This window comes from Bubalus bubalis, chromosome 14 (genome assembly GCF_019923935.1).
Source record: "Bubalus bubalis isolate 160015118507 breed Murrah chromosome 14, NDDB_SH_1, whole genome shotgun sequence".
Taxonomy (NCBI): domain Eukaryota; kingdom Metazoa; phylum Chordata; class Mammalia; order Artiodactyla; family Bovidae; genus Bubalus; species Bubalus bubalis.
The window spans coordinates 52,344,903-52,366,558 of NC_059170.1; the positions used below are offsets into that span (position 1 = coordinate 52,344,903).

General features: G+C 38.2%; 1 protein-coding gene across 1 annotated transcript in view; it reads left to right on the forward strand.

The window, feature by feature from the left end:
• The window catches only part of CUBN (cubilin), a 260,214-nt gene that overhangs the window by 40,674 nt on the left and 197,884 nt on the right, over positions 1-21,656 (forward strand). Inside the window, exons 18-22 of the mRNA XM_006052367.4 lie at positions 8,694-8,838; positions 9,059-9,237; positions 12,027-12,192; positions 12,563-12,779; positions 16,586-16,716. Of these exons, the coding sequence (XP_006052429.4) occupies positions 8,694-8,838; positions 9,059-9,237; positions 12,027-12,192; positions 12,563-12,779; positions 16,586-16,716 (838 nt within the window). The remainder of the gene's footprint in view (positions 1-8,693; positions 8,839-9,058; positions 9,238-12,026; positions 12,193-12,562; positions 12,780-16,585; positions 16,717-21,656) is intronic.

Below are 21,656 nucleotides of genomic sequence, written 5' to 3' on the forward strand. Positions count from 1 at the left end.
TATATTGCCCACGGGTGATGTGGCTTGTAACAAAAGAATAAGTACAGCAAGAATAGATCAACTGTTAGTCCACCTGTTTTGTTAAGAGAGCTTTTAAATTGTAGAGACTAGTTCAACAAACGTGACAGAACTATCTTTCCAGAATAAAAAGCAGCACCTAATTAATATTCCATAAGTGATGTAAGTCATCAGAACTCTGAGTGAAGGACACATAAGGTAGTAATGAAAGTTTAATTTTAATCCCAGAGAATCAAGTACGAGGCTGAATAATAATCTCAGAAGCTTGTGTGATGCTGCCAGCAGGGCTTGAAATGGGGCATGGAAGGAAATGAATACAGCTGCTCCCCTCACTAGATTTCCTTGACCCATCCCACATCGTCTGTTCCCTCCCCACCAAGACAGGACAGGGAGCAGGAGAAGAGGGGCCTTCTGGGGAAACAGGAGGCTTGTGGGGAAGTTGTTCCTTCTTAGAAGAAGAAAGAAAAACAAAAACAAACTATGATTAATAAGACAGGGAGAAGTAAGTAACACTAAATGTGGCTTCTGAAATCTAAGGCATGTGTACCCATTCTACAAGTATCACTAATTGACAGATTAATCATATTTTAGACCTCTTGCCGATCCCAGAAAATTCACAATGCAGAAATTGTACATCTCTTTATAATGAGATGCAAGTAGAAATAACTGTTAAAAAATTTAAATGTCTGACTTCTTGAAAACCTATAAACACTCTCCTGAGTAATTACTGGGTTAAGGAAGGAAATCGAAAGTGAAATGAAAGACAACGTAGAAAGTAAAAAGAAAGTGCTACAAATCAAAACCAGATAAAATCTCTAAGATTTTAAAGAAAGAATAAAATTAATGGGGAAAGGGGAAGCACAGTCAGCTGGAACACTGAAGACCGGTCTTCCCTCTGAACCTCTCATCACCTCCTACCTCCCTCCTTCCTCTCCCCTACTCCCACTGCTCCTGGCTGGGCCCTGCACAGATCTCCCCACTCCCCACAGGTCTTGGGATGACTTCAGATTCACAAAGGACCTCTTTTTACTCTTTGTCAGGCAGCAGAGCTGTTCAGCTCCAGCCTCAGAATTGGGTGAGGGAGGTCCGTGACTTCCTGTCTGCCTCAGTTCACTGGGCACCCTCAAGGGGATGTGTTGGTCAGAGCCTCATGACTGTGATGATTCACAGAAAAGTCCTTAAGGACATAAACCCAAATGACAGAGAAAGAGTAAGACTTCTGACAAATGAAGCTGGAATGCGGCTGCAGCAAGCAGATACACCAGAGTAGCATGTTTTCTAGTGAAGCACAGGTTGAAATCAATTTTAGTTCCAAGAAGTGTCTTTCCAGAGATGGCAGAAAGAAAGAGGACATCGGGCAATGTCCAATAACTTGCATTCTTATCATATTGGATTTGGAGTTTTGGCAGAGACTAGAAACATTTGGCTAGTTTCTTAGCACTTTTGTTGTCAGCACAGTTTTTCCAAAATTGCTTTGTCATCCTGATGCTTTTTAATGAAGTGATAAAATATGTTATTGTTCAGGTGAAAACAGTTCTATCCATTGGCACGGTGGGAGCCAGGGAATAGACTGAGATGGTAGAACCACCTAGGTTTGGAGTTTCAAGGGATTGTATGGCATAAATCCTTCCTGTGTGTAGAGGAGTTGTGTGCTCATGTGGAGATCACAAACCCCATGGAACTAGTGAGATGGAGAGCAGTGAGTGAGAAGAGGAGCTATGGAAATCAAGATCATCAGGAAAACTCCAGGGACTTTCCTGGTGACTCAGTGGTAAAGAATTCTCCTGCCAATGAAGGAGATGTGGGTTAGATCCCTGATTCAGAAATATCCCACATGCCACAGAGCAATAAGCCAATGAGCCACAACTATTGAGCCTGTGCGCTAGAGCCTGGGAACCGCAACTAGTGAGCCCACATGTCCTAGAGCCTGTGCGCCACAACAAGAAAAGCCACTTCCATGAGATGCCTGTCCACTGCAACTAGAGAGTAGCCCCTGCTGGCAACAACTAGAGAAAGCCCAGATGCATCAACAAAGGCCCAGCACACTCACTAATAAGAAAGGAAGGAAGAGAAAGAAAAAGAAAGAAAGCTCCAAACTATTGGAGCTCATCAAGAGGATGGCCAACGCTCTCTGATATAAATGGAACAATATTGCATGGAAACATGAGAAAGGACTTTGACTCTCTGTTTCACTAAAGGCAAGATATTTAACATCAGTTAAACTCAGCTTCTTCATCCATAATAGGAACAGTAAGACTACTCTTTATAGAATAATTAGAAGAGGTCATTCACCCACTTATCTATTCATTCTCTGCATGGTTAATCAAACAAAGTTCATGCCAGGTTCTGTGTTGGGGATGGGTGTATAAAGCACAGAGATATTAAACATGCAAGCATACAATTACATACTTTCAAGGTGGGAAAAGTATCATGAAGGAAAGAAATATATGAGTGAAAATAACAGGACTGATGCCTTTAGTTGAACGTTAGAGGTAGCTTCCCTAAGGATGTCACATTTTGAGTCTCAAGATGAGAAGGGATTAGAAATGCAAAGATCCAGGAGAAGGAGGAATTGAGAAAAAAAAATTTGACAAATATGAACAACTGAAAATAGACTCTGTGGCTAGAATCAACAGAGGCGATGTAGAGAGAAACAGGAGTTACACAGGAACTAAGTCTTGTAGGGCTTTGTACGTGGGTGTAAATGTACTGAGCTTTGCTCAGTGAAAAGGGAAACTCTTCGAATGTTCTTAGCCTGACTGAGCGACTTCACTTTCACTTTTCACTTTCACACATTGGAGAAGGAAATGGCAACCCACTCCGGTGTTCTTGCCTGGAGAATCCCAGGGACGGCGGAGCCTGGTGGGCTGCCATCTATGGGGTCGCACAGAGTCGGACATGACTGATGCGACTTAGCAGCAGCAGCAGCAGCACAGTGTCTGGCACACCAGGAAATGAAAGTTAACATGATGGTGATTCCAATGATGACAATGGGAGGAGGAGAGAGGGTGGCAGCAGCTGACATACTGGAGTTTGCAATCATGTAGGTCCGTCTAGTCAAGGCTATGGTTTTTCCAGTGGTCATGTATGGATGTGAGAGTTGGACTGTGAAGAAAGCTGAGCACCAAAGAATTGATGCTTTTGAACTGTGGTGTTGGAGAAGACTCTTGAGAGTCCCTTGGACTGCAAGGAGATCCAACCAGTCCATCCTAAAGGAGATCAGCCCTGGGTGTTCTTTGGAAGGAATGATGCTAAAGCTGAAACTCCAGTACTTTGGCCACCTCATGTGAAGAGTTGACTCATTGGAAAAGACTCTGATGCTGGGAGGGATTGGGGGCAGGAGGAAAAGGGGACAACAGAGGATGAGATGGCTGGATGGCATCACCGACTTGATGGACGTGAGTTTGAGTGAACTCCAGGAGTTGGTGATGGACAGGGAGGCCTGGCGTGCTGTGATTCATGGGGTCACAAAGAGTCAGACATGACTGAGTGACTGAACTGAACTGAACTGAACTGAGGAACACCCTTCTAGGTAAAACTGGACATGTATTCCATGTTTTAGAAAAGCAGATTAAAGAAACAAAGGACAAATTTACTTTATTGGTAGAGATATTAAAAGCAATACTATTTCAAGAGGCATAAAAAGCTTTAAAAATTTAACTATGAAATCACAAAACATAATAATTGTGAAAGATAATAACCTAAGAAAATGATTTTTAGTCCTTGTGCCTTCTGTCATCTCTTACTCCTCACCCTTTAATCTATCATTTGGAAGGGGGTCCCGTTCCCCTCCAGATGAACGAAGGCTGGTCTCCAGGATCAAGTTTTTACTTAACTAAGGGGCATTTCAGCTTGAGGCTCACATCACTAGAAGCCACATGTTAAATGCTACTGTATAGTAAGGTTAGTAAGGCTCTGATTTTAGCTGTCTCAGTTGGACCAAGCCTAAGTGCCAGCATATTTGGTTTGCTTTGAATTAGGATGTGATACTTAACCATATTTTAAAAATCATTTTATCTGGACACAAATCTGGACACATAGCAGATACAAACAAATGAACACATATATTAAGACCTTGCACTGGGACCTGATCCATTATAGATGTTAAAGCTTACTTGTCACTGGGCTCCAGACACACCCACAGTTTCATATAAACTGTATTTTTAAGCCTAATTAGTTTTAGCTCTTTCTACAGGACATGCTTCTTTTTTTTTTTTAATTGACTTTTATTGGAGTATGGTTGCTTTACCATGTTGTTTTAGTTTCTGCTGTACAGCAAAGCGAATCAGCTCTCTATATACATGCATCCCCTTGTTTTTGGATTTCCTTCCTATTTAGATCACCAAGACACAGTTTCTTTTTAAGAACTAATTTTTTAAATTAAAAAACACACTTTTGTATGAGTAGTTTGTCATCAGGAACTAGATCCATCTGCTGAAGGTAAAAATCAGAAGCCATTTGGGCTGTCCTGTAGGGTTAAATCATAGGTCACAGGTTATAAATTCGATCTCTGAGCCTGAAAAAATCAGTGTTTGCTGAATAAATAGCACAATCAATGAAAAATCTGGGCCTCATCCACAGAACGGTAAAATTTGAAATGGTCCTTGTCATTTCTTTGCAAATGTGACCTACAGTAGAGAATGGATTTGGTGTGGTGATGCCTCTGCAAGTGACCATGGCATGACTTCAGCTGACTTTTATTTTTGGAGGATAATTGCTTTACAATGTTGTGGTGGTCTCTGCTATACACCAACGTGAGTCAGTCATAATTATGTGTATATATATATATATATATATATTCCTTCTCTCTTGAGTCTCCCTCCTATGCCCCATTCCACCCAGCCGACTTCTTAAAAAAAAAACAAAACTATATTTTTGGTTCAAACCAGGCTCAAATATGAGTCATCTTTCTCTAGTTTAGATTTCAATAATGAAAAGTCAACAACAATAAAATCAGAAACAATAACGGAAAATTTCTGTGGCTTACAATGACTTATGCTTATTCTCCACACATGTTAACATGTCAGTGTGGGGTCAGGGGCATCTCTGCTGGTCTGGTCCCCTGTTCCATCTGTCCCTGGGACCCCAGCTCTTAGTCTTGTAAGAGCAGAAAAGAAAAGGTGGTTGAATCACGTAGTGACTCCCAAAGCTTGTTCTTGGAAACAGGCACATCACTTCTGCTCACGTTCATTTGGGCAAAGCAAGCCCTGTGGCCAAGCCCAGAGTCAAGGACAAGGACAAGTCAAGGCCGTTTAATAATGGCCATAGGGAAGCAGCACAAGTCAAAAGGCAATGAGCTTGTGAGATATTCTGTCTCTTTCTGGAGGGATGTGAGTAATTAGAAAAATAACACATTCTGTCCCCTTGTACAAGCACAAAAGAAAGAGGTTTTTGTGATGTGCAAATTCACAAGTCCTCTGATATTGAATGCAGGATGTGCATTTAGTATCACTCTAGAACATTCAGGGGCTGTGGTTATAGTATCGCCATGCCTAGGATCCAGGGAGAATACAGACTTTCAGAATTAATAAGGCTTCATTTCCACAGAGAGTGAGAGAAACATAGCCAAAATCAATTGTACCTTCTAGGTTTAAAGCCCTTGAGCCCTATAAGTTCCTCTTAAAACATTTGGGCTGCAACTGCCTTTCTCCTTGCTGAAGTCCTTGAATTTCATTAGTGAGGCCCAGGGGAATGGCCCACTTTAGCCAGCTCTGCTGCTATTTGGCTGTTTTTCTTCCGCCTTGTCATCTTCTAATGGGCAAAAGAGAAGAGAGAGACATGCGCTGCAGTCTTAGCAGAAGCGAATGGCACCCTGGAGGATTCCAGAACAGGAAGATCTCTTACTCTGTGTTTCATGCTTTCTGGTTTCTAAGCACGGTAGTATGTCTCTAACAAAAATTGAACCATCATACCACGCCTTAAAATTAATGAATCAGCAAGCATCCATCAGAGTTATTAGCAGTTTCGTGTTAGAAGACAAAGGTGATACAGAAATTTTCTCTTCCCCAAGAGATCTGCTGTTTGGTTGGAGACCTATGTAACATAAATTAATGGCAGTATGTGAAATTTAACATTACAGCTCACAGAAAGGAACTGGTTTGGGATGAGTCAGTGGAAAGGCATGCGTTTTCCAACATCTGTGTAAGACTTTATCATATGGCTGTACCATGATTTATTTAATCACCCTCCTATTATTAGACATTTGGAATATTTTCGATTCTTATGTTTATAGAGCATATTGATGTGGAACCTCGTGTGTCTTTGAATCTTGAATGATTTCCTTATGACAGAGTGTTAGAAGTGAAGTTACCAGGTCCAAGACTATGAACATTTCCAAGACTCTTGATACATTTGTCTAGTTACTTTCCAGAAATTTATACTCCCACCAGCTAAGGATGGGAGTAACATGTTACCATATCTCCACCAGCTTTGGCTATCGTACTTGTAAGCTGTTCCCTTTACTGTCCATTCCCCTTAACTTGGATGTTCTTTCAATTTTCAGTTTAAAAGTTATTTCTGCTGAGAAATATTCCCTAATTTTCTGTGGGAGTTCGGAGTATTTGGTTAAGTCAGTGGTTCTCTACACTTCAAGACCTTTCAGTGTGACTATTATACTATTCTGAAATCAAATTCATAGATGAGATCCGTTCACATTGTATTCATGTATTGTATGTATGTATTCACATACATATACATTATGTAAATAAATCTGCAAGTGTAAGATTTAGGAGAACTAAAGCAAAGTAAAAGAAATTATGTCAGTGTTTTAAAAGCCTGGGCAAGCTGCACTTGAAGACAGAATGAAGTCATAAATTGTTTGCTCCCTGAACCATATGAATGCTACACTGAAAATGCAAGCTGACATGGCCATGTGGGTTGGAGATGAATTTTCTGAAATGGTGACCAATTCTTGACAGATTTCCAGGAATAAAAAATAACTTCTTTTGATTTACACTCTACTTGTAATCCTGGAAAATCTGGTACATATTAGAACTGAGCAGAAGTATTTTGCATCTGGTATATAAAATCGAGGTAGATTTTACATTTATAACTGTCCCTGCAATGAAGGACACACAGGACACAGGAGAACCCTTGTTGTGTGTGACTGTCTCTCACATTTCAGGGTGTTTCATATCTCCAGTCCCCAGCCACTAAATGTCAATAGCACCCCAACCACCTTCATGCTAGTAATTAAAACAAAGCCAAAAATTGCCTTCACAGATTTCCAGAATGTTCAGTTGAGGTACCTATGGAGAACCATTGGGTTAAGCAATATCAGCACGCTCTACATTCTCAAACATGACAGTCATGCGTTTGGGGGGAAAAATGCACTTGCTTGTTGTGCGCTTCTGTGAGTGGCGGCTCTTTCACAGTGACGTCACAGGCACAGGTGCTGGTGTTTGTTGATACCTTGATAATGTTAGCTGTGTGGGTGGAGCTATGTTTGGACAGGTAGCTCTTCCAAAAGAACTCTGTAGAACAAAAGTAGTTATGTGTATTCATAGAAAAATTCCCGATTTGAGTGAGAAACTTCTGAAAGGTCAAGAATAGCAACAGTTACTCTTTAGTCCACTTTTTCTAGTACTAGGCATTTTGCTAAGGAAATCACGTGTTGGTTTCATCTATTTGATCCAGCTCCTTGAGTTTGGCTTAGATTTAGTAGCTTGTTCGAAGTTATTAAGTGTGGAGGTTTGCCAGCGACAGAGGTGGGAATTGAATACAGTTTAGGACTCCACAGACCAGATTCATGGCCACCACACTATAAGATACTGACTGTTGATTTAAAATAGGTGGTCTTTATTATATGAAGGACACTTCTTTTTGCTCCTGACTTTCTAAGAGTTTTGCTTCTAATAAATAGAAATGCTGACACTTTTTGCCATCTATAGAGATAAAATAATTTAGCTTATTGGATCTATTGGCAAGTTTAATTTATAATTTCTAATAGTCCTTGCATCACCCTTATCCTCATGTTTGTTTTGATACATAAGACTACAAAGAAAGTGAATTCACTTTTCTTTTCTTTTTTTTTTTAAAATTTTATTTTATTTTTAAACTTTACATAATTGTATTAGTTTTGCCAAATATCAAAATGAATCCGCCACAGGTATACATGTGTGCCCCACCCTGAACCCTCCTCCCTTCTCCCTCCCCATTTTTGTATCTATATTAATAGATGAGATCTACTCGTAGTTTTCCTTTGTATTATCTGTGTTGGGCTTTGGTGAGATGATTCTGAGAATAATTATTTGGGAATTGTTCCATGTTTGAGGGTTCTTTAGAACAAACTATGTATAGGAATTGTCTTTTCCTTTAAAGTCTAATTTAATTTACCAGGTAGAACATTTTCTAGAAGGTTTTATTGGGGGAAACTAATTATTTGTAATATTTTCAGTTTTATCCATGACTTATTATCTACTCAGATTTTGTTTTTCTCCTTCTTGAGAAAATTTTAGTAATCTAGATTTTTGGGGGGATAAACATTTCAAACATTCAACTATATTAACATAGTGTTGTACCTAAAATTATTATACAAGTTTTTCAGAATCTGTGTATTTTTATCACCTTTGTCATTTTAAATTTTTTGTATTTGTACTCATTTTCTTTTTTATTCTTTTTCTTTGTTGATTAGTTTCTTGATTAGGATTACAGATCAATTTTATTTTTCTCTTTAGGTTCGAGATGATCAAACCTTACTTGGAAAAGTCTGTGGCAATGAAACCCTCTCTCACATTAAATCCATTACTAACAGTATCTGGATCAGGCTTAAAATGGATGCTTCTGTTGTCAGAGCTAGTTTCAGTGCTGTTTATCAAGTGGGTAAGAAAATTTAATTTTTAAATGTCTCATTTGCATGATTGTAACATTTTCATTTCTTGAAATATTTTAGTCATTCTGTGTCCTCGAGTGGTAAGGGGAAAATTCTAATAGTAAGGTCACATTGCATTATATCTTTATGCAGGGTGAAACTCTGCAATAAAATTGAGGGCAACAGTCATTTATCTCTGGACAAATACTACTGTTGTTTTCATACTCACAGCTTGTGGAGGAGAATTGACTGGAGAAGGGATCATTCGCTCGCCCTTTTACCCTAATGTGTATCCAGGAGAAAGGGTCTGCGTGTGGACCATCCGCCAACCCCAAAGTCAAGTGGTTCTTCTCAACTTCACTGCCTTTGACATGGGAGGTTCTGCCCACTGTGATACAGATTATATCGAGGTGAGAGTAAAACACTTGAATATTTGCATTCGATTAGATGTTATTAAAAATATTATGTCATGTTATTCTCACTCAGTTACATGAAACAAAACTAGTTTATAGATGCAAAATCCTCAACAAAATTCTAGCTAACTGGATCCAGCAGCATATAAAGAGGATTATATAGCCCAGAAATGCAAGGCTGCTATACATCCAAAAATAGTCAGTATAAAATAAAGGGGGAAAATAACCACATAATTACCTCAATAGATGCAAATAAAAAGCATTTGACAAAGTTCAGTATCTATTCATGAAACAACACTCAACAAACCAAGAACAGAACGTAACTTCCTTAATCTGATAAAGGGCATCTATAAAAAATATATAGATGCAAAATTCTTTTTTTTTAATTAATTTATTATTATTATTATTTTACTTTGCAATATTGTATTGGTTTTGCCATACATCAACATGCATCCGCCACGGGTGTACACGTGTTCCCCATCCTGAACCCCTCTCCCACCTCCCTCCCCATACCATCCCTCTGGGTAATCCCAGTGCACCAGCTCCAAGCTTCCTGTATCCTGCATCGAACCTAAACTGGCGATTCGTTTCTTATATGATATTATACATGTTTTAATGCCATTCTCCCAAATCATCCCCCCACCAAAGAGTCCAAAAGACTGTTCTATACATCTGTGTCTCTTTTGCTGTCTCGCATACAGGGTTGTCATTACCATCTTTCTAAATTCCATATATATGCGTTAGTATACTGTATTGGTGTTTTTCTCTCTGGCTTACTTCACTCTGTATAAATGATGCAAAATCCTTAACAAAATTCTAGCTAAATGAATCCAGCAGTGTATAATCCTAACATCATTTTTAATAATAAACATTAAATACTTTGCCTCTGTGTCATCAGTAAAAAGGCAAAGATGTTTGTTCTTACCATGTGTTTTCAACATTATACGGGAAATTCTAGTTAGGACAATAAGCAAGGAAAGGAGATAAAATGCATCTAGAATGGAAAGGAAGAAACATGATTATTTCAATTCACAGATAGTGTTGTCTATAGAAAATCTTAAGGAATGCACACACATACACATAAAATATCAAAACTAATAAATTCAGCAGGTTGTGGGATACAAGATCAAAATATGATAGTCATATCTTTTTTATACACTAGCAATGAACAATTTGAAAATTAAATCAAGGAAACAATTTCATTTCCAATAGCATAAAAAAGAATAAACATTGAGGAATATAGCTTTAAAGAGACATCTAAAATCTATACTCTTGAAAACTACAAAGGAAGGAAATGAAAGACCTCAATAAATAGAAAGACATCTCAAATTAATGGATTACAAGAACTAATGTTGTTAAAATGACAATACTACTTAAATTTATCTAAAGATTCAATTCAATCTCTACTGAAGTCCCAGTGGGAATTTTCACAGAAACTCATAAGTTGATAGTAAAATTCTTATGGAAATACAAGGGAACCAGAATAGCCAGAAACATTCTTAAAAAAGAGCAACATTGGAGGAGTCATAATTATGACTTTAAAACTTAGAACAGAGCTATAATAATCAAGTAAGGATATTACATGTATTCTTCAAGTAAGAATAAAAATATGGAGCAATGGAACAGAACAGAAAATCCAGAAATAAATTGCTATATCTTTATGATCAATTGATTTTTGAAAAGAGCGCCAAGACTTTCAATGGGAAGAAATGGTTTTTTCGAGTAGTGTTGAATATGCACAAATGAAATTAGGAAACTGGAGCCTTTCCTTATACCATACAAAAACATTAACTCAAAATGGATCACCGACCTAAATTTGGGAGCTAAAATCATGAAACTCTTGAAGAAAACAAGGAGTCAGTGTTTATGATTTGGGGTTAGGCAAACCCTTCTTAGATCTGACACAAAAAATACAACAAAATAAAAACTGAAAAATTTGAACTTCATTGAAATTAAAAATAAATAGTTTTTAAATGGGCAAAGAATATGAATTTATATATTTATTGAAAGAAGATATACAAAAGATACTCAATATCACTAATCATCAGGGAAATGCAAATCTAACCACAATGAGGTGCTGCTTCACAACTACTAGGATGACTATCATCAAGAAGTCAGATAATAACAAGTGTTGAAACTGGAACCCTTTTACACTTTCCCACCACTGGTGGACGTTTAAATGGTACGGCTGTCGTGGAAAACAATTGACAGTTCCTCAAAAAGTTAGACATAGAGTTATCATTTGATCCAGCAATTCCACTTCTAGGTATACATTGAAGGAAAATGAAATATACATTCACACAAAAGTTGTACCTAAATGACTACAGTCATTATTCATCATAGCCAGAAAGTAGAAACAACCTAAAGGTCCATCAATTGATATGTGGATTAATAAAATGTGATATATCCATGCAATGGAATATTATATGGTATTAAAAAGAAATGCAGTAATGATACACACTACAACATGGATGAACTTTGAAAACACTATGCGAAGTGAAAGGGGCTAGTTACGAAAGACTGCATATTGTATGATTCCATTTATTTGCAATGTCCAGAAGAGGGAATCTATAGAAATAGAAAACAGAATAATGGCTTTGTGGGGCTGGGGCTTGAGGGCGATGGGGAGTGGATGCTGATGGGGATGGAGTTTCTTTTAGGGCAACTAAAATATTCTCAAATTGATTTTTACTATATTAATAGATTTTATTAAAAAATTATTCTTGAAGAAGTTTTTCAAAATAAATATCTAGGAGAATAAATTTGAACATATCTTTTTTACTTAGATTGGTAGCAGTTCCATTTTGGGTTCTCTTAAAAATGAAAAGCATTGTGGCACAGACATCCCTTCGTTTATAACATCCGTGTACAATTCTCTTCATGTCATATTTGTGAAAAGTTCTTCTACCGAAAACCATGGTTTTGTGGCTGAATTTAGCAGTGCAGCTTTGGGTAAGTGATTCTTCTACTTTGCCTTTAGGGCTTGTATGAGAATAAGTGAACAATAGAAATATATTATTATAGAAAATTAATCTATACTGTAGGCGTGTAGTCACCTATGCTGTAAAAATTTTAAAGTACACTTAAAGGCAAAGGAAATATATATTTCCTAATCAGCACATCTCAGTGGTTTATTGATACCTATTAATAAGAGAAAAATTTAAGTTATCCTAGGTGGCACAAAAGGAAACTTTTCCTTTTTGACCTTTTAAGAGGTTATGATCAGATTATTTTTATTTGGAATTCCAGGTAGCTTGTTGGTTCTAATTTTAATCAGAATTAAAAATAACTTGGATAATTATTATTATTTTTATTTCAACAGCATGTGGAAAAGTTCTTACAGAGTCAACCGGAAGCATTCAAAGTCCTGGCCATCCAAATATCTACCCCCATGGAATCAGTTGTACCTGGCATATCATAGTCCAACCTGGTCACCTGATTCATCTGAGATTCAGAGAATTTCATCTGGAGTTTCATTACAATTGCACAAAGGACTATCTAGAAGTTTATGACACTGGTTCTCAGACATCTCTTGGGAGGTGAGAATATTTTATTTTTTGCTTTTTAACGTGAAAGTTTCCTGCTTTCTTGTGTTCCTGTTTCTGTAAAAGATGTTAAAATCCACCATGTTGTGTTATAAAAAATAAGTGAGATCAACACACTTCTCAGTGACCTTTTCTATATCATTATTCACTACTGTGTAGCCTTCAGTTCAGTTCAGTTCACTTGTTCAGTTGTGTCCGACTCTTTGCAACCCCATGAATCCCAGCATGCCAGGCCTCCCTGTCCGTCACCAACTCCCGGAGTTCACCCAAACTCACGTCCATCGAGTCAGTGATGCCATCCAGCCATCTCATCCTCTGTCGTCCCCTTCTCCTCCTGCCCCCAATCCCTCCCAGCATCAGACTCTTGTCCAGTGAGTCAACTCTTCGCATGAGGTGGCCAAAGTACTGGAGTTTCAGCTTTAGCATCAGTCCTTCCAAAGAAATCCCAGGGCTGATCTCCTTCAGAATGGACTGGTTGGATCTCCTTGCAGTCCAAGGGGCTCTCAAGAGTCTTCTCCAACACCACAGTTCAAAAGCATCAATTCTTTGGCACTCAGCCTTCTTCACAGTCCAACTCTCACATCCATACATGACCACTGGAAAAACCATAGCCTTGACTAGATGGACCTTTGTTGGCAAAGTAATGTCTCTGCTTTTGAATATGCTATCTAGGTTGGTCATAACTTTCCTTCCAAGCAGTAAGCGTCTTTTAATTTCATGGCTGCAGTCAACATCTGCAGTGATTTTGGAGCCCAAAAAAACAAAGTCTGACACTGTTTCCACTGTTTCTCCATCTATTTCCCATAAAGTGATGGGACCGGATGCCATGATCTTCGTTTTCTGAATGTTGAGCTTTAAGCCAACTTTTTCACTCTCCACTTTCACTTTCATCAAGAGGCCTTTTAGTTCCTCTTCACTTTCTGCCATAAGAGTGGTGTCATCTGCATATCTGAGGTTATTGATATTTCCTCCGGCAATCTTGATTCCAGCTTGTGCTTCTTCCAGTCCAGCATTTCTCATGATGTACTCTGCATATAAGTTAAATAAGCAAGATGACAATATACAGCCTTGATGTACTCCTTTTCCTATTTGGAACCACTCTGTTGTGCCATGTCCAGTTCTAAATGTTGCTTCCTGACCTGCATACAGATTTCTCAAGAGGCAAGTCAGGTGATCTGGTATTCCCATCTCTTTCAGAATTTTCCACAGTTTATTGTGATCCACACAGTCAAAGACTTTGGCATAGTCAAGAAAGTAGAAATAGATGTTTTTCTGGAACTCTCTTTCTTTTTCCATGTAGCCTTGGGCATTAGTAATTACCTTTTGACATGAGGATATACCCATGAAGGCATCACCAAAATCAAAACAGTGCTCATATCCATCACCCTCACACCTTCTTCCTGCCTTCAAACCTTCTATAAGTCTTCATTTCTGCCCCTCTTCCCCAACCCCAGGAAATCATTGCAATTCTATCACTGTAAGTTAGTTTGTGTATCTGAAATTGTATAAAAGCAGAATCATTCTGTATGTACTTGTTTTTCATCTGACTTTTCTCAGTCAGCATATTTTGTTGAGTTCCTTTAGTCTGAGGATTAATAGTTTAATGAAATCTGAAAATTTTGGGGCTGTTAGTTCTTGAAATGCTTTTTTAGTCTCTTTTGCCCTTGGAACTCTAATTGCACCTAGCTTAGGCCATTTGATATTGTCCCACAACTCACTGATACTCTGTTTATTTGAGTTTGTCTTTGTGCATTTCATTTTGGAAAGTATTGCTCTCTATTCAAGTGCACCAATCTTTTCTTCTATAGTGTCTATTCTGCTATCAATCCTACCAAGTACATTTTTCCATCACAGACATTGTAATTTTCACTTCTGGAAATTCATGTGAGGCCATCTTTTATTCCACATCCCTACTTTGCATATTAATTTTTTCCTTCTAGCATCTTAAATTGGTGGGATACAGTTATAAATATTTTGATGTCTTTGCTGATCCAGTCCTTCTTGCTTTATTATGATTGATGAAGTTTTCTTCTCATTATGGGTTATACTTTCCTCCTTCTTTTCATAGTTGGTAATACTTGATATTACCAATTCTTTGGAAAGGATTTTGATGCTGGGAAAGATTGAGGGCAGGAGAAGGGGGCAACAGCAGATGAGATGGTTGAATGGCATCACTGATTCAATGCACATGACTATGAGCAGCCTGGTGTGCTGCAGTCCATGGGGTCACAGTCAGAAACGACTTAGCGACTGAACAACAATATTTGATAGGATGACAGGCATTTTCAGTTTTGTGTTTGTGTACCAGACACTATTGTATTACTCTAAGTATTCTTGGGTTTTGTTTTTGGATGCAGTTAAGTTACTCGGAAACAGTTTAACCATTGTTATTCACTTGTCTCCTGTCTCTGAAGAGTTATTGTCTTTCACTGCTTGATATCTAGTGTCTGGAGAACCACTGTTTTTATCTATTTTGTCCAGGTTTTCACTTGTTTCAGAAAAAAGATTATGTAAATCTAGCCCCTGTTATTACATCTTTGTTGGACATAGATATCTCTTGATTCCCTTTCCCCTCTTTTTTTGCATTTCATTTTCTTTTTCCTCATCCATTTTTTAAACATTTAAACATTTTTTTCCTTATCCATTGTTTCCTTAAACTTATTTTTGCCCCTAACTTTGTTCTCCCTCTTCATTTTTTTGCTCTTCCTTGTCTTAATCTTTAAACTTTTAAAATTCCTTCTTTTTTATGGTTGGTACTTGACTCCTAATCATTGAAAATTACCTATTTTTTGCTGAATGATATAAACTATTATTGTTGTTGTTCAAAAGAGAGACATATAGAATATTAATTCATCTACCTTTGCTTTGGTTAAGATATTAAATCATTTTTACACTGAAATGGTATTATACACCATTTTTTCCCCTTTTTCTGTCTCAGAAATTAACTCATCCATTTCCCATGTTTAATACTTTGTCTTATTTTGGTTTCTATTTTTTCCTCCTGTCATTCCTTTGCTTTTACGAAGTGTTCTTTGAATTGAGATTTTGATTTTCTAGTCATTTCTCTCACAAGTGTTTCTAGATAAGAGCTCACAACATGATGTCTTATAGAATAGGTTTCCTGAGTAAAAATTGCTTTCTTCAGCAAAAATTTGCTATGGATTAGCAATCAAACTCTCACCTCTGCATGGACCAGTGTTGTAAAGATAGTAGAGTTCACCTGTATAAGGCTAACTATTCTAGACACTGTTCTAAGTTCTTTATATACGGTGTATTAACTCATACAATTCTCAGGACAACTCTTTGAAGTAGGTCATATCACCATCCCCATTTTATAGATGGGAAAACTGAGACATCTGTCCGAAATCATAAAGCCTCTAAGGGATAGAGCTGACTCTAGAGTCTGTGCTATGAGTTTACAATGCATGATTTTCTTTTGTTGTATAATTATGTTTATTATATTTTTATTAATAAGTTCATTAATATGCTATATGGTGACCTACTGTAGCTCAGAATTTCTAATTTCATTAAAATTATGTTATATGACATGTCACACACTTAGGCACATACATAAAACCATCTAAAGGAAGTAACTGTGAGTTTGGATGATCTTTAGCAACTTTGTATATGCTTTGTGCTTGAAATAAATTTGTTTTTTAAGGTTAATATGGGATATTATTATTGTGTTTTTTTAACATGTCCTAGTTGGACACGACTGAGCGACTAAACTGAATTTGGGGTATGTCATTTTGAGCATCCTGAAAGTTTTTAAATCTGTGTTCTTTCTTGGTTCCAAATAGATATTGTGGAAAATCTATTCCGCCCTCTCTTACCAGTAATGACAACTCATTAAGGCTTACATTTGTGGCTGACTCTGACCTTGCTTATGAAGGCTTTCTAATAAACTATGAAGCAACTGATGCATCAGCAGGTGAGAAAATAGCATTGTATGCTTGGTTTCACTTACTTTCTTACTAAATAGTACCATGAGAATAGTTTATGCCAAAATTTGTGCTATATAAAGAAAGATGCTTTTATAATAAAATGTAGTGACTTAAGTGCCTTTCGTGTTAAATATAGAGTAATGATAAGAGTATTTTATCAATGTTAAATCTTCTAATTTTGGTAATTGTACTCTGGTTGTGTAAGAAAATGTTTATGTTTTTAGGAATAAAGAAGCAATGGGAGCAAAATATACCTATGTAGTAAATCTAAATGAAAGGAATTTGAGAACTATTCCTAACAACTTTCTGTTGAATTTCAATTTCTATCAAAATTAAATGTTACCAAAGAGACTGAAAATTTAAGAAATTAGAAAAAAGACAAAAACAGAGTAAGAAACCACTACACTACATGGAATTCTATGGCAGAAAATGAAAGTTTTCTTTTTAGAATATACATTTCTAAATTTGACCTAATGAAATCGAAACTTTTCAGCATTTATTCCTTTTATTATATTTTTCTATTACTTAATTCTCATCATTACTTTGCTCTTTGTCAATGCAATGTAGGAAACAAGCACCATTTGCCAGCAGGGTCTTTGAGGTCATAGGTAAACCAGAGATGTTCCTAGCTGGCCCCAGAAACTATGGGTTTTAGGGCTTCCCTGGTGGCTCAGGAGTAAAGAATCTGCCTGCCAATGCAGGAGATGTGGGTTCGATCCCTGGGTCAGGAAGATCCCCTGGAGGAGCAAATGGCAGCCCACTTGTGTGCTTGCCTCGATAATCCCATGGACGGAGGAGCCTGGCAGGCTATAGTCCATGGTATCATAAAGAGTTGGACAAGCCTTAGCGACCAAACAGCAGCAATAAACGTGTTTTCTTAGGTTCATGTTGCCACTGGGATATATACATTTTTAGGGAGTCTGGGTTTTCCTTTTGCATAGTATTTAGAAAGATAGCTCATGGAACAAAATACTGTGCAGTTATGACACATGGGGGTATGTGACTAAGTTTCCCAAGCATTTCACACCTTTGAATTGTCCCAGAAGCATATAATTCTTTGTTGCCTAAGAAAGTTCTGAGAGCGTTTCATTGTGCCATATGTGCTCCCGCTGACACTCCTGCATCCAGAAACCCCAGGCTCTCATATTTTAAAGCCCCCACTCCCTTTAATAAAAAAAGGTAAATTAATCTCCTTGGAGTCCCTCTCAATTTCTCACTTGTTTCTTCTCAGAGCATCTGACCATGATTCTTTGTTTCAGGCTGCCTTCTAGTAGTTCAAGTTCTGTTTTAGAAGCGTGGCTTTAGATTTCTCCAGGATCCCAACTGTGAGAAAGCTATACACCTCTCTCTCCTGTGGGTCCCACTCTCAAGGCAGTTTGTTATTTAGCTCCAGCACCCGAGAAATTGAATCCCTGGCAATTCCAGTAGGTTACATTATATGATTGACATATTTACTGGACTTCGTTCAGATTTTTAACATCCACTGACCAAAACTGGCTTTTCAAGAAATCCTAGTATGCACACAATTTTCCATACTCCTGTGGTTTTATCTGCCTCATATATTTGGCCCAAACCACAGCTGAATATTAGATTCAGATTTGGAGCAAGTCACTTGAACTCTCTGGGCCATAGTCTTCTCATCTGTAAAATTAAGGGATTGGATTTGATGATCTTTGGGATGTCTTCTGCCTTTAATCAACTGTGAACACAAGTTTAATTTGCTGCATGAATAAACTAGCTGTAACTTAGATAACAAACGATGCAGGTGGGCCCTCCTAAAATTTTATGGAAATCTTTGTAACAGCTCGCAGTGTCGCTACAGTGACTAACACAGCTCTGCTAAAAATCACACTGATTTGTAAAGCAGTATCTAGTGCAATGGGGGTAATCTGGCATGGAGGATGATACATTTTAATTGAGAAAGATAAGAGACAGATAAAATAAGAAGGTTGTGAAAAAGGAAAGAAGCCTGCTGGACAGAACAGGAAACTGATAAACAAAGGGAAACACAGGTGAGGAAAGAGAAGGGTTTTCTGGGGCCGATAACTCTGCAGACTCTGGTCGGCCTCCCTGTGGGGTAATCACTACCTTGGCTGTTGCATCCAGACAGGGCTGAAATCACAGACAAGGAAGTGCTGGCTTTCTGTTCCTTGGCTGAGCCTGACTGAGCCTGGCTGGTCGCTGTGTGCCTGCCTTTTGCTGGATGATTTCATCGGTCTGACTCCCACAGGCAAATATTCTAAAGATCAACCTGATGATTGTATCCAGGAAGCCATATGGCCCCTCATCTTACCATTTGGAGCCCATCTCAGTTTCCCATAGACGAGGGTGTGTGTGGCTGGCCCTCATGAATTGTTGAGGGGCCCCCACAGGACTGCTCAGGGAAGGGCTGGACTCAGGAGACTGACCTGGGGGTCCAGGCAGCTGGAGTCTGAGTGAGCCGCCCACCTGGAAATAGCAAGGTGGGGGGCTGCTTTCTTTTCAGCTATCATATTATTTTTGATGTTGTCTGCAGGGTGCAACAGTACCAGGGAGAAGTGTCAATGGAAGCTCAGTTGGTGGTCTTCATCTTATTTATTGCTTTAGCAAAAGTTATTTTTAGAGCAATCACAATCTTGATGGTGTTGCGTTGTTGGTTTTTAGTCCCTCGGCTCTACAGGTATGAGTTTCTCTGTTCAAGCCTTTGCTGTCTTCATCTGATAAAAGTTAAATTTCCTGACTTGAATCCAGTTACTTTCCCATCTGTAGTTTGTACCATGGGGCTATGATGTCAGCCCCTAAGTATGTGTTTGGGCGGAAAGAGATTGACTTCTGGTCATTACTTTGACTCCTTCTCTCATCACTGTTTCTGCCTCCATCCAGATGTGCCTGGGGTAAGAGAGACAAAGAACTAACAAGAAAATTTTTGCAGATAGAAACCCTTAAGGATATCTTAGCAACTGATTTATGAAACTGGATTTTAAATATTTGCTAATTTAAAGTACAAAATATTTTAATTCTGAGAGAATATAATTGATTAGTTAGCTTTAGTTTTTTAACTGTAATTTTATTTTCTGTTAACATCTACTGCATATACATTACTATGATCCTACCGAGAGGACTTTAAGAGGATTTAAGAAAGAAGAGAGAAATGTACCTGACACACTTTCCACTTTAACATTAGATGAAAGCTGTATAATGTCCAGTCTAGTGTTTTTCAGACATTGAAACAGTCATGATTCCTTAGTGGATCATGATATTATCTTATTAGATTGCTACCTACATTTGTTAAAAGTGTGGAATAAATGGGAGATTGAGATTGACATATATACATACTATATATAAAATAGACAATAGCACAGGGAATTCTACTCAATACTCTGTAATGATCCATATGGGAAAAGAATCTAAGAAAAGGTAGATATTTGTATATGCACAGTTGATTCACTTTGTGGGCAGGTGTTTAGTGCTGTTTTTCATCCATCACCCTGGAATTGAGCACAGAAGAGACATCTAAGAGTGAGAAGTCAAGAAATGATTAACAGAAGGGCAAACAAGGGTTTCTTTAGAAGACATGAATAGAGAGTGTTCTGTTTCTGTTTTAAAACTTCAGTCCAGTAGAGCAGTGTTCTCAAACTTGAGCATTCATTGGAAACTTGAGGTAGGGTTTTCTTATTAAAAGTTCAGGTACCAGAGTGTGTGTTAGTTGCTCAGTCATGTATGACTCTTTGCAATCCCATGGACTGTAGACCACCAGGCTCCTCTGTCCATGGAATTCTCCTGGAAGGATTGCTGGAGTGGGTAGCCATGCCCTTCTCCAGGGAATCTTCGCAACCCAAGGATCGAACCCAGGTCTCCTGCATTGCAGGCGGATTCTTTACTCTCTGAGCCACCAGGGAATCTGAGTCACATAGGTCTAGGGTAGGTTTTTAGCAATCTATTCAGATGGTTCTAATGAAACATGGCAGTTCATCAGAGATTCTGAAAGTCATGTCTTAGGACATAAATTACTAGAGTTACAACTGAGATCTCATAGTGGATTGGGCTGTAACTCCTCATGATGGAAAGTATTTTCTATGGTTTGGTGAAAGGACAGCTGAAGGTATAGTCAGAGCCTTGGTTCTGGTCCCAACCTTGCTGCTAACTTGGAAAGCTTTGGGCAAGTCACAAGCCTCTCTGATTCTTTCTGTTTTCTGCTTTGAGATATTCAGATATTTTCCCTCTGTAAAAGGTTTTTAGTAAGTTTATTGATCTTTTAAAGATTTACTTTCTCATTGGTCAGTATTTTCTAATATTTTTTGCTGTATGTATGGGTTTCCTACCACTCCCCAGCTCAGTAGATTTATCTTTTTTTTTTTTTTTTTGAGATTTATTTTATTTTTTGGCTGTGATGGGTCTTTGTTGCTGCATGTGGGCTTTCTTTAGTTGCAGTGAGCAGGGACTACTCTTTGTTGAGGTGTGTGGGCTTCTCACTGCAGTGGCTTCTCATGTTGCAGAGCATGGGCTCCAGGTGCACAGGCTTCAGGAGTTGTGGCACGGGGGCTCAGTACTTGCAACTCTCAGGCTCTGGAGCCAGGCTCTGTAGGTATGGTACTCAGGCTTAGTTGCCCCATGCATGTGGGATCTTCCTGGACCAGGTATAGAACCTGTGTCCCTTGCATTTCAAGGTGGATTCTTAACCACTGGACCAGCAGGGAAGCCTGATTTATCTTATTTATTATATTTCTTAGTTCTTAGAATGAACATGCTAAATAAGACATATAACTGTGATATTCTTAGTTTCCTACTCACCTTCATTTCTATTATTTTTATAAGTCTTTATTGAATTTGTTACAGTACTGCTTCTGTTTTCTTATGTTTTGGGTTTTTGGCCTTCAAGCATGTGGTGTCTTAGCTTCCAACCCAGGAATAGAACCCCCACCTTCTGCTTTGGAAGGTGAAGGCCTAA